Source organism: Gambusia affinis, linkage group LG19 (assembly GCF_019740435.1).
Source record: "Gambusia affinis linkage group LG19, SWU_Gaff_1.0, whole genome shotgun sequence".
In the NCBI taxonomy this organism is placed as follows: domain Eukaryota; kingdom Metazoa; phylum Chordata; class Actinopteri; order Cyprinodontiformes; family Poeciliidae; genus Gambusia; species Gambusia affinis.
This window is the reverse complement of record NC_057886.1, coordinates 100,463-115,010: the sequence shown is the minus strand read 5'-3', so window position 1 is coordinate 115,010 and position 14,548 is coordinate 100,463. Positions and strand designations below refer to the sequence as shown.

Here is a 14,548-nt window from a genome sequence, read left to right as displayed (position 1 = left end):
TCACGTTACCACCTGAATTTCAGTCTATTGCTGCCTGCAACCAGTTTTCCAGTTTCTTTTCAGAGAAAATTCAAAAAATCAGAGGATTAATCTGCACATCCACTATAAAGTCAGTACTAACACTGTGCCCAAACAAAACAAATACAGGAAAAATGACCCAATTTCAACTACTTAATTATAAAACCCTAGAGGAAAATATAAGTCAACTCAGCTCCAGTTCCTGCTGTCTGCATGTTCTACCCACCCTCTCATCAGGCGTTTTCCCCCAGGCTTTGAAAACGGCAGTAATCAAACCACTGATAAAAAAAGAACAATCTAGACAAATCACTACTGCAGAATTACAGGCCGATCTCCAACCTCCCATTCATCAGCAAAGTTATTGAAAAAGTTGTGTGTAAACAGTTAAATAGCTTCCTAACGATAACCAACTGCTTTGACTCCTTCCAATCTGGTTTCCGGTCTCACCACAGCACAGAAACTGCCCTCGTAAAAGTGTTCACTGACATCCATATAAATACGGACTGTGGGAGTACCACAGTGCTGGTTCTGTTGGACCTCAGTGTTGACCATGACATATTACTGAATCGACTGGAGAGTTGGGTCGGACTCTCCGGTCCAGTGCTTAACTGGTTTGAATCTTACATAAAGAACAGGGATTTCTTTGTTTCAATTGGAAACTTCTCATCAAAGAGGTCAAAGGTCACATGTGGGGTACCCCAAGGTTCAATCCTAGGACCCTCTTATTCAATATCTATATGCTCCCACTAGCTCAGGTAATAACAGGAAATAATATCAGCTACCATAACTATGCAGATGACACACAGCTCTACATTACGATGTCACCAGGAGACTCAGAACCCATCCAATCACTGAACAGATGTTTAGAACAGATAAATGTGTGGATGTGCCAAAACTTCCTCCAGCTGAACAAAAACAAAACTGAAGTTATTATTTTTGGACCTAAAGAGGAACGATCTAGAGTCAGTGCACAGCTTCAGTTATTACAACTGAAAACCAGCGATCAGGCCGAAACCTGGCAGTAGTGATGGACTCTGACCTGAACCTTCAGAGCCACGTAAAGACAGTCACAAAGACGGCCTTCTATCACCTGAAGAACATTTCCAGGATTAAAGGACTAATGTCTCAGCCAGATCTAGAGAAACTCATCCATGCGTTTATCTTCAGTCGTATTGATTATTGTAACGGCGTCTTCACAGGTATGTCCAACAAATCAATCAAACAGCTGCAGTTGATCCAAAATGCTGCTGCTCGCGTTTTCACTAAAACCAGGAAGATAGAGCACATAACACCAGTTTTAAAGTCTCTCCACTGGCTCCCTGTAGCTCAAAGAATAGACTTTAAAATACTGTTGTTAGTTTATAAATCACTGAATGGTTTAGCACCACAATACATTAAAGATTTACTACTGTTGTATCAACCTTCCAGACCTCTCAGGTTCTGGTTCTGCTCTGCATCCCCAGAACCAGAACCAAATGAGGAGAAGCAGCATTTAGCATCTATGCACCAAAAATCTGGAACAAACTTCCAGAAAACTGTAAAACAGCTGAAACACTGACTTCCTTTAAATCTCAACTAAAAACCCACTTGTTTAGAGTTGTATTCAAAACGTAATCAATTGCAAATTTATTGACAGAATCTGACTTGATATTGTTTTTATTGTTGATTCTATGTTGCATTGTGTTTTTTGTGTTTGATTTGATGTAAAGCACTTTGAAATGCCTTGCTGCTGAAATGTGCTATACAAATAAAGTTTGATTTGATTTGATTTGATTATCACAAGGTAGGATGGATTCATGGGTAGCACAGATCACCGTAACAATTGAGTGACAACCGAGTTGACATGGCAAAGATTATGTTCAAGTACCAGGATTCTACAGTGGCCGACAGGTGTAAATAAACTGCAAAAAGATGTCTGATGCACACTCCAAAGCATGCAAATGCAAAAAAAAAATGCTGCAACCACAAACTAAATTCTGCAATCACAAACAAAATGCTGCAAAACGTCACACTCACAAAATGCTACCATCACAAAAAATCTGCTATCACAAATAAAACACTGCAATCATGGGAAAAAGCATCAAGAGGGAGAAATGTTGCCAATAGTAAAAACAACTGCAAACTCGCTCCACAAAACGGGAGTGCTTCAGACCAATAGAGGGAGATGAACAAATAATAAGTCATATCTGACCAGACCCTCAGTTAAGACAAAAGGTGTAAGCATTAAATGGAGGTGAGTGCACTTAGTGTTGTAGTGCTCGAGATCAGTCTTTTAGATCAGTGTTTCCCAACCCTGGTCCTCAAGGCACACTGTCCTACATGTTTTAGAGGTTTCCCTGCTTTAATGTGCCTGATTCAACTGATTGCAGTTCAACAAACGCCTGTTAATCAGTCATCAATTGAAATCAGCTGCACTGAAGCAAGGAAATACCTAAAACATGCAGGGCAGTGTGCCTTGAGGACCAGGGTTGGGAAACACTGTTTTAGATGGTCTTAGCTTGTCTCAGTCATTTGGTCTCAGTCTCAGACATTGAGGACTCGGGATTTTATTTCAAGACCAATCAAGTAAAGCAGAAAAAAGAAGTGTTTGAATTGATAGAATTTATTTCAGCTCTAAGTATTTAATATCTGGGTAATTTTATGAGAATGTGGATCTCTCAGATCAAGTTGAGAAGCAATTTTGATCATGTTTCACATTTTATTATGTCATGTAGCACGGGGTGCTAGTCTGAGTCTTGACTTGGTCTCGGACCTTAAAAGTCTTGGTCTTGTCTCGGTCTCTGTGCACTCTGGTTTTGGTCTTGACTTGGTCTCGGGTTAGGTGGTCTAGACTGCAACACTGAGTACACTATTAATATGTCACAAAAAGCTGTTTTAAGATGTATTTAGGGGGGGACTAATCCTCATACACTATATTGCCAAATGTATTCACTCACCTGCATTAACTCACATATGAGCTTAAATCATATCAAATTCCTAATCCAAAGGGCCCAATATGACGTTGGTCCACCTTTTGCAGTGAGAACAGCTCAACTCTTCTGGGAAGGCTATCTACGAGGTTTAGGAGTGTTTTTGGGGATTTTTGACCATTCCTTCAGAATCATTCATTTGTGAGGTCACATACTGATGTTGGAGAAGAAGGCCTGGCTCTAATTTATCCCAAAGGTGTTCTATTGGATTGAGGTCAGGACTCTGTGCAGGTCAGTCAAGTATATCCTCCCAAGACTCTGCCATCCCTGTCTTTATGGATCTTGCCTTTTGCGCTGGTGCACAGTCAAGTTGGAAGAGAAAAGGGCCAGCTTCAAACTGTTCCCACAAAGTTGGGCGCATGGAATTGTCCAAAATCTCTTGGTAAGCGGAAGCATTCAGAGTTCTTTTCAGTGGAACTAAGGGGCCAAGTCCAGCTCCTGAAAAACAACTCCACACCATAATCCCCCCTCCATCAAACTTTACACTTGGCACAATGCAGTCAGACAAGTACTGTTCTCCTGGCAACCGCCAAACTGAGATTTGATCAGATTGCCAGAAGGAGAAGCGCAATTTGTCACAGAGAATGCGCCTCCACTGATCTAGAGTCCAGTAGCGGCGTGTTTTACATCACTACATCTGATGCTTTGGCGTGCACTTGGTGATGTATGGCTTGGATGCCGCTGCTCAACTTTGGAAAACCATTCTGTGAAACTCTCTGCACACTTGACCTAATCTGAAGGCCATGTGAAGTTTGGAAGTCTGTACTGATGCAGAAAGTTCCTCTTTCCTCTTTGCACTATGCACGTCTACATCTGCTGACCCCACTCTATCAGTTTATATGCGCAGTTCGTGGCTGAGTTGCTGTCATTCCCAAACACTTTCACTTTATTGTAATGCAGTTGACAGTTGACTGTGGAATAGAAATAAATTTCACGACTGGATTTGTTGCACAGGTGGCATCCTCTCACAATTCCACACTTGAATTCACTGTGCTCCTCAGACCGACCCATTCTTTCACAAATGTTTGTCACCTATGGCCATGGAAGTGATTGGAACACCTGATTCTGATGATTTGGATTGGTGAGCAAATACTTCTGCCAGTATAGTTCAGCTTTATCTATTCACTCAGGTCTTTCAAAATGAGACTTCTTTGAAATCTGCTCCTGAGTTTTCGGAGCAGCATAGCTCTGCTAACAGGGCAAGGCAGTTGCGTTAAACGCACCTTGATCTCGGCAAGTCACTCTGTCGGTTCCTGCTGTTGGTTATCTTTAATGTGTTTGTATATGTGCCGTTTGACACGTATATCAAAATATACAATTTTTCTTCTGACAATTTTGATACTTGTGAAGTTATTAATATTTTATAATCTTTGCCACAGCGTTTCTTCCAATAGCGATTTCCAAAGATATTCCCTTCTTTGGAATTTTTTTTATATGTAAATTCATAGTAATAAAAATATTTTAAGACAGTAACCCTTAAGGATCAAATAGAACACATTCACTTCTGCTTGTATGTGAAAGTGTTCACAATCCATTTGATTGTGAACAATTTTTTTATTTGTCATTGCTTAATGTGGGTGGCTCTTCAGGAGGAGAGGCCACAGCTCCAACTTTGGATGCAGCCTCACAGAAGCCCTCAGTGATCCTCTTCCTGCTCCTGACTTTTCATCATCTTCTTCACTGTCTCCTCATCTTTTATATGCTTTATTTGTTGGAAATAAAATTTAAGTTTACATGCTGGTGACAATAATGAAAGAAGAAAAAGTTTGGTAGGTCTATGGTAAGTATTGTAAATAAATCATCCAGTTATAAAGCACCAACTTTGGCTAGATGCAGCTTGGTAAAAATGAGATATAAACTTGTTTTAAATTTTCTTACTTAGGAATCCAAAGAAATAATGAAAAGAATCTACTCAAAAGTTGTTCATCATGCTTAGTCAGCAGAGATTAATCATTTATAAGCAATTAGTCTCATGAAGGGAGCAAACATTTTCAATTTTTAGTGGACAGTTGAGCTTCACTGCTAACACAAGTGTGAAAAGGTATGACGTGGGAAACCATTATTTATTTAGTTAAGCTTTTTATAATCTATGAGCCTATTATTTCAACCATTTTCTATTTGGTAGATTCAGACTAGTACTTTTAGATTTCCACAGGTCAAAAATGTTCCACTTCTCAGTTATGTTCTACTTTCACTGTCATATTAAACTATTCAAATAAATGGACGTTTGTTGTTTTAATTTGATGAAATGTGAGAACAGGTGTAGATGTGTAGATCTTTACATGTCACTGTAACTGGGAGCCCATTCTAATTGACAGTGAGCTCAACCAGCTGAATTCTGTGCTTGTTGCATGTGTGTATCCCCTTAGCGTGGGCCAGAGGCAGCTGCTGTGCCTTGCCAGAGCTGTGCTAAGGAAGACTAAAGTCCTGGTGTTGGATGAGGCCACCGCTGCTGTAGACATGGAGACAGACAACTTGATCCAATCTACTATCCGCTCACAGTTTGACGACTGCACTGTTCTGACAATAGCCCATCGCCTTAACACCATCATGGACTACACAAGGTTTGATGCATACCACTTACACTATTTTAAAAGGCTTGAGATGGATGTGTACATTTGTGTATTCCAGTTTGTGCAACATAAGAACCTGTAGATTACACCAACCCTGAAAATAAGTCCTGTGGATTGTTTTCTGTAGCTGGATTGACAGTTAGGACAGTATAAAACGCCATATTTTACTTAAGTCACAAATTCGATGACCCAAATATATTTCATGAGGTAGACCCTCAAACAACTAGGATCACACAGGTCACTATTTATGATGGCTATTGTAACATGTAATCTTACTCCACATGCCTTTAAATAATCTAAGAGTTCAACACAACTCTTTGGTAGAGTTCTGCCACTTTCTCACCACTGTTGTAACAAATTTTTAATGTATGTGAGGCTTTGAATACATGTTCACACTGAAACTCCCAGATAATCCATTGGACCACTGTGAACATCAGATGTGTGCACTGTTGTTATGCCAGTATCACGCCTCTTACAAAACCCAGATCAAAAAAGTGTCATTGTTTATTAAAATAATCAAAGTACAGCAGTTATTTCTCCTAAGTTGCAGTATGCAATCATGCATACATTCCAGTTGACATAGGTTATCAAACAATGTAGTAAGCTCAACTGGAAAATTTCAGGAAATTTAAAAGGGGCCTACCAAAGAGTGCTTGTTGGTTTGAACGCAGGATTCTGATGCTGAAAATTAGCAACATTGCTTAGGTTAACTAAAATGTAAAATGTAGTCTATAGCATGGGAAGTATCATTACTTGTCGATTAACGTGAATTTAATCCATTCTGCATGATAACATTACTTTATAAACTAAAATTAGGCAAAATGCTAAAGCTAGCTTATATGCTGTCAGTAGCATGTGTTGTATCACCAGAATGTTGATTTACGTTGCCCTAATCCATTGAGTATGAAAAACATAGGTAATAAATCAAAACTTAGCTAAAATGTTAATTTTAGGCACAAGGCTTCAAAAATACTTTATCAATCCCAAAGGGAAATTAAATATTGTTGTAACTCATTAATTAAGATTATTTAAAGAGTTTTGTTGTTGTTGTTTTTTCGCTCTTGTGGCCTTTATTTGAAGGTGCTTTGACAGGAAGGTAGGTAATGAGAGAGGGAAGACATGCGGCAAAGGTCACAAGGCTGGGAATTGAACCTACGATGGCCGCATCGAAGACTAAGGCCTCCTTATGTGGGTTGTGCTTAATCCTTGCACCATCACAGCAGCCCCCCATTTCTTTAAAGAGTTATTGAAGATCGTGATGGCTGTTGGCAGGAAAGATTATCTGTAGCAATCTGTACTAGGTGTGTCACAATAACAAATTTTGCTGAGTGATTAATTGTCTCAAAAATTAATAATAATATTGTTTGAAGACCTTTGTACACTGATTTAATGGAAATGACATAATAATGCATGTGATTTTCTGCCAAAGATAGATATACTTTATTTTCAAAAGAACACTTAACACTGGAACTGATAAACAAAACAACCAAAAATAAAATGGATTCTCAGTCGCCATTAACAAAAATGTACTTCAGTTCAGTACATTTTCAGTACATCTAATGATTACTTCAGTAATCATTTGATTTAAATAGAGAAGATGGGCACATTGACTACCTGATGCAATAGTTCACACTACACAATTTTTTGCCCCGATTTTTCCCTTATGACAATCTTAGAACTTTGGACGTTCTCTAAGATTGTCCCTTGGTGCAGGTAGTTCAGGGGTCTCAAACTCCAGTCCTCGAGGGCTGCAGTCCTGCAGTTTTTAGATGTGCCACACATACAAAACACTGGAATGAAATGGCTTAATTACCTCCACCTTGTGTAGATCAGTTCTCCAGAGCCTTAATTATTCTATTCAGGTGGTGCAGCAGAGGCACATCTAAAAGTTGCAGGACTGCGGCCCTCCAGGACTGGAGTTTGAGACCCCTGAGGTAGTTCATCCTGTAGTGTGTGATGTGTTCGTTGTGGCCACTCTGATCTAAATCCGGGGTTTTCCCTGACTGGGCGCGTTAATGCAGCCTGTTGAATGTGACAAGTAGCTAATCAGAAAGTAGTGTACTTCTGTAGATGACTGTCTACAGACAGTCTGGCTACTGTCTGTAGATTTACCCGCTTTACACCGGGTAAATCCTCAGGATTCCTCACCAGGAATCTTGGGAACCCATGACAAAATATTTAATTGCCCCTGCGCCCCCCAGCCCAGCTGCTGTTACCGTTTCTTGAGTTTGTCTGACCCATCAAAAGCTTCACAATTTTAAAGGTTTGCAACTGATAACCAATACTGATAACTAGCACAATATTTACTGCTCATGAATTTTCCATGCAACAGTACGCATACAGTATGCAAGTTGCTTACATTTTTTCTATTAGTTTTAGATTACTGAAATATCTGTCCCCATGAGCAACAGTCTTAGGCAGCATCAAAATATATATGAAGCAATCTAGACTTCAAGCTGCAGTATATAACTTTAATAAAGAATATGTTTTTTCCATATTTGTTAAAAATGTCACCATGTCGTGCCAGTTTGTTGTGAGACAGATAATTTGTGAAAACAATCAATCTCCTCCACCTCCTCCCTGAGCTACTATTACTGGCTAAAGTAATGCAACGTTCCAACCAAAACAACCAATCAGAACCAGTAGGATGCCTTTAGCGCTGTCAATCAACTTTATTCATTCACTGCTAAATGTGCTAATGGTGGAGAAACAACTTATCATTACAGGAAAAATGTTTATCTGCTGTCTATGCTAGACAGCAGACAAATATTTTGCCTGAGCATTCACAACAGGCTGCGTTAGCTGCAGCAAGGGGGTGAGCAGCCACATGAGATTGTGATTGACAGCACTAAAACTCCCTCGTCTCTGATTAGTTCTTTCTAGATGGCACTGGGAGAAGGCAGAAGATATAGATTTTTCACAGATTATCTCTCATGTCATACTGTCACTCGCTGCTTCCTCACCGGCTTGTGAAAATTCAGCCATTTTGAAGAAAGAAATAACCAGAATTAGTTAAACTAAATGAAAAATAGGTTCTTCATAGTACAAACTACAGAGTGAAAATAGCAATATAAATGATTTTATCACTTTATAGTATTTTACCATAATGACAGGTGAGGCTCTGCCACACCTGCCTCCCCTGACCGCACGTCATATATATATATATATATATATATATATATATATATATATATATATTAAGGCGTTTTGTCTATATATGTTTCTGATCTGAGAATGACTGTGGACCCTCTGGAGATTATTATGCAAAGAAGGATTCTTCATAGGAAAGAGAAGCCTGGTGAGGACACCCTCTTTCTCAGGCTGTCTTGGGAAGGCAGAATATCTTCACTCAGATGCTTCTTCAGGTTCAGTCTAGTACAAACCGCTGTACTACCCTAACCCTAACCCCTAACCCATCACCATGTTCAATAACTCCTTGAAGAACCTAAATTAATGAGTTACAACAACATTTAATTTCCCTTTGAGCTTAATGAAGTATTTTTGAATTTGATTTTACTGTCAAACTAGCAAAATTAGTATGGTTTTTTTGCAAGCTAATATGGCGATTTAGTCTATGTGTTTGTTATTTCATGTACTTACTCTGCCAGTCACCAGAACCTTGTAATTCTCACGAAGAGTTTGTATGTCCTTTACAAATCTGTTGAAACCTTGATTGCATGGGTCCATGGAGTTCAGGCCACGAAGCTCATCCATGGTGTACCCACTGTTTCTGTTCACCAATTATGTCACAGTATGAGATCAGAGGCAGCTTCTCCTCATTATCTGACATATTTTCCTTCTCTGTCTCATACGGGTCGATCCCGACAGCATCGATTTTGTTCATGCGTCTTTCTCTTGCACATTGGTCAAGAGTGTCCATATATTTTGTAGTTTCTTTTCATTGTACTGGTAATAGCCTTACGGATTGATACAACGTTGGTAGAGGGCTAGCGTTACTCAGCTTTGCAAATGTGTGATTTATTTGCAATGCAGACATGGGAGTGAAATGGATCTGCTCTTCTTTAATTATTGGCAAAAGTATACTGTTGAAAGGATGACTGTATGATGCTGAGGAAGTTGGAGAAGCCTAAGGATAGACTCCATAGGAATCTCCAACACAGAAAAAGAATCACCAGATTTATCACTATTCACTGTCAAATAAAAGCAGAGTAAAGAAATAAAAAATAGCCAAAGAAAAACAATGTGTATACTCCAGTCTTTAGTTTTTATTTTCATCCTCTTTATTCAATTTATTAGACTAACTCTCACTTTGCACACAGCAAAACACACTTTGTGTCACTCCTTCCAGCTGTGTCTGTTCTGATTGTAAACTGTGCACTTTGAAGAATAAATCCTCATTCCTTGTGTACACACTACAATGAACTCTGAATGAAAAATGTATTTTCATTTGATCATTAAATCTATACTTGTGCTTTATGAACATAAGCGCACCTCATGTTTCACCTACTGCAAAGAAAGGTTGTTGTATTCCATGCATCGCACCAGAAACCAGTCTTATTAAAAATCTGGTCTTTATGAAGAAAATTATAAAAACCTGACTACTTTCATCAATTAAAGAAAGATTGGTATTATAGCATTAGCATAGCTAACATGTGGCAATTTACCTCTGTAGATCTGATTCATAGTCCGTTTTAACAGTGGTTTTGTTGGTCACTTTTATTTTATTCTTGATTTAATGACCATGTTAGAAGAGTTTAAAACTGACAGTTTCAATATTAAATAAGGTCAGCCACAGCTGGGTGCACAAGAGGGTTTGAGTGTCTCTTATTGCATCGCTGCCAGAGAAGTGCAACAATTTAATTGGCAATGTAATTGTGACAATATAATTGGGTCAGTTTATGTCGATTTTGACATTTAATGAATACCTTTCAATAAATAGATTTCCTAGTTGCAATCTTATCAAGTTAACAATTATTTTGACAACCCTACAAAGACACTTCTAAGACCAGAACCACTGCCAGCCTAAAGGAACACCACTGAATGGCTTGAAAAATACAAAATTAAATTTTTTTAAAGTTGTCTCATCACAGTTTAAAAAGGTTGCAGATAAATATCTAAAAGAGGAATGGATCACCACGTCTCTCATGATTACTCTCAGAAGTTTCTTTTTAGTATACTTTAGAAATATGTAAACAAACTTCTGGCTGTTTGTTGTTTTGGTTTTAAACAGTACAATTTGAAAAATAAACCTTCACTCTTTGTATCATTTAGGGTTTTGGTGTTGGATAAAGGAGAGATGGCAGAGTTTGACTCTCCATCCAATCTCATCGCTCTCAAGGGAGCATTTTACAAGATGGCCAAAGATGCTGGACTGGTCTAAAGACGGAAGTCTCTCCACCTTCTTGAGCAGCATCCCAGCTCCCCTGGCTCTCTCTGGAAGAATTGTTTTTCTTTCAGAGCAGCAGGCAAATTAAATAGTTATTTGGGTGTGAAGTGATTTTAATGATAGAAGGTTTTGTTTAACATGTTTCACCATAATGGTTCATCATCAGTTATTTGGTTTAATTTATGCCTGTTTCTCTCTGTTCATTCTGCTGGTTTTTGACCAATTCATTTTTTTTCTGACATTTATAAGGAGCACCACGTTACCGACAGACCTGTCATAATGACACTAGCACTGCTGAGGTGAGGCTACAGAGACCATATGTGCCAAATGCTGGCTTTATATAATTTAAAACCTAGTTTTTAAGTAGCTTTAGATGATAGTTAAAAAGAATACATGGATCTCTCTTTTGTGTTAAAACCTTACACATACATTCAAGTTTACTGCGACACACTTGCAGCTTTCACTTAGCCCCATAAGTGCATCAATTTTCTTGGGCATTCTGGAACAATCATTCTTTCTGTCATTTTTTTCATCTTCTTTGAAAATCTCAGACTAGAGATGAACATTAATACATGGACCTGTGTTGCACATAAGTTTCTGAAGGAAAGTCTTGAAACTTAACTTGTATTTGAGGTTTGGGACTTGAGTCTCTTGAGCTGTTGCCCTTTGCAGAATGTGCATATAGAAAGGTGAGTTTGATATAATAGCTGTGGATGTCCAGGGACCATACGCTATTAATGTTTCATAGCAATCTATTTTTATTAGCTGTCAGTTACTTGGAATGATCAAGCTAAGTTATTTTGAAGTGAACTTTGTTAAATGGTTTTGGCTTTTAACAGGTGTCTACTCATTTCTGCTATTTTTGTCCGTAATTGTTCTAATGGGGTAAGTAACCCCAACTTAACATTTTTCAAAATATCCTCACAGGAGTCCAAAACAGCTTTATGCATGTTAACTTATTTTCTTAAAGATGTCTTTGTGTTAGATTAGGTCTTAGTTCAATCATGTTCTGTTTTGTCTGATACCCTGTGATATTGACACAGATGAAAGAAAATGACTCCGGCATCAGCAACGTGTTACTTAACTTGGACTTTACAGAAAAGCGTTTTGGAAATCCCTGGCTCAGACTCGAAAGGAGATCTCTGTTCTACATTTTTTACAGTCTGATCATAATTGACACAATCTACCTTCTCTAGTTAAATGGAATACACCATCACATGCCTGTGTGTTTTACTTCAAGAGTGATCGCATCAGATTTGTCTCACAACCAGGAGAAGTGAGCTAGGTTAGCAGCTGCTTTATTCTCAAAAAGGGAAAACATTCGGCTTCAATGTGAAGAAGCCAACTAACTCTAGTGCAGATTCTCAGTCTCCTAGGAAATGTTCAAGTACAAGAAAACTGGACTTCTCTTGTTTCTTGAAGACAAAGATGAGAGGTGAAATATCTAATTATGCAGTTAGGTATCTCAATTAGGTAACAGCTCAAAGATTAGAATCAAAGTAATTCAGAATGATATCAGAAGGCGGAGATATTACGATACTCACTAATTTCCTTTTATTATCCCTTCTACACAATTCAAGGTCTTGAGGATATATGCACATCCCTTGAAGATTTTCCCTCTGCAGCCACGAAATTTAATGTATTTGAGTGGAATTTTATGTGACAAACTAACACAAAGATGTTCACATTTTGAAGTAAAAGGAAGGGGCTGATGATTGTCAAAGATTTTAAAAATAAGAATGTGAAATGTAGAGTGGTCTACTTTCCTGTGTCAGCACTTTGTAGAACCAAATTTTCTTTGACCATGTCTCGACTACTTTTGAACAGTTACAGGCTGTCACAGGGGTAGCCTGTTACTAAGCCTCTCTAAAACATACATTTGTTGTACCTCTTCCTGTATGTTGCTGGAATGTGAACCTGCACTTCAGTCTCAAGTCTTCTGCTGCCTATAACAGGATCCATGTCATCAAGGATGTCAAGCTTCACTGTTGCTGCCGAAGGAAAGTATGATGGTGCCATCCCCATGTTTCACAGGGGGGAAGAAGGGGGTATTCACTGTGATTTGCTGTGTAAGGTTTCAATGGCATATAGTGTTTCCATGTAGGCTAAAAGTATCAAATATGTCCATAACAGAGGACATTAATACAATTTTATTGAATTGTTTACAGATGTTAAGATATGTTTTATTAATAATAAAAAGGTAACAGGAGCAAGTAAAGAACTGGTTTTCAGAGATTTTCCATCACTATAATAGATGATAAGATTTTTGCATTTTGTTATGTTACAAAATACAAAGCTTTTGAAACAGAAAAATAGTTTTCTAATTTCTACAATTATTTTTCTCATGGAACTTTCAGTTTTAACATGAAGTTAAATGAACATAAAGTTATCTAAAAGCATGTCAAAAAGCTTCTAGAATACCATATAGGTGAAAAACTAAATAATTTTTTTCTGTCTAAAATTTCTGTTTTATTCGTGTGAAAAAAAACGTAACATTTTTCTGCAATAGTGTGATATAGATACATTAGAGTCTTCTGTCTTCTGAAGACCCCAATGTATCTTCTGTTACAAGTGAGCTCTGTTATCTCAGTGAACTGGGTTAAAATTACAAAAAGTCCTTATTTGTCAGACTGGTAGATTATTGCTCTCACTCTCGGCCATCAGATCACTGAGAGCACACTTTAGTTATTTATGTTGAAAGGTTTTCTGTTGCTTTCCTTTTTGTTGTTTGGCAAAGTAAGTTTTGTGCTTTGACAGTTTTGTAGATTTGGTGTGAAAAACGTTTTGCTGTGTTTTGCATAGGAAACATCTGTGGATTGGGTAATTAAATATTGGTCCTATGGAATTATGATTACAAAGCTTTGTAATCATAATTGTTAAGGAGAATTTTATTTAGGTCTGCAGTTAATAAAAGCATGTTTCCAAGCAATACTTGACAGTGATTTGTTTAACGTTCATTTCATACCATTAAAAAACGAATTCATTGTCATGTACACTAAGGTGTATGTCATGGAAAAAAGCTATTTTACCTGTTTGGGACTTCTACCCAATTGGGGGGTGACTCTAACCCACTCCTTTTTTATTATTATTATTATTATTTTATTTATTTATTTAACCCTATTTATTCCTTTTAATAACACCACTCTTTATTCCGCAGGGTGAAAGGTTTATCGGATTCTTTACTATTTTAGCTTTTATAATTTAGAATTGGTAAAGTTAATTTGTTAGCCTGAGTGACTATCCCACCTGATAACAGTGGTTATGAGTTCCTTGATCCCAGTGCTGGAGCCGTGGAGCCGACCAACAGCCCTCTTCTCTCTCAAATTCTAAATGAGGTTTGAGGCTGGAGTTTAGTCCAGGTCGGCTCCTTAATGCTGTTCGTCGACGTCCTCGGATGTCCAGTCGAGGGATCCGGGTCATGGCACCAAATTGCTGTGGAAAAAAACAATTTTACCAACCACTGTCAGGTGAAATCACTCATTCAGGTTTATTCATATATTGTGCACAATACAGAGCGCTTGTTGGACAATCAATAATGAAGAAGGTCTGGGTGAGAAAGCTCTGCCTGGCAGAGACAACACATGAGTTTTATACCAAGGATAAGGAATTCTAAAACAAGGGGCGAGACAGTCTGGTTCTGA

The 14,548-nt window shown here is 38.1% G+C and overlaps 1 protein-coding gene across 1 annotated transcript in view; it reads left to right on the top strand.

Annotated features, from left to right (window-relative positions):
* The window catches only part of abcc1 (ATP-binding cassette, sub-family C (CFTR/MRP), member 1), a 74,192-nt gene extending 60,356 nt beyond the window's left edge, over positions 1-13,836 (top strand). The window contains exons 30-31 of the mRNA XM_044099786.1: positions 5,357-5,551; positions 10,793-13,836. Coding sequence (XP_043955721.1) covers positions 5,357-5,551; positions 10,793-10,901 — 304 coding nt within the window. The 3' untranslated portion in view covers positions 10,902-13,836. The remainder of the gene's footprint in view (positions 1-5,356; positions 5,552-10,792) is intronic.
* The last annotated feature ends 712 nt before the right edge of the window (positions 13,837-14,548 follow it).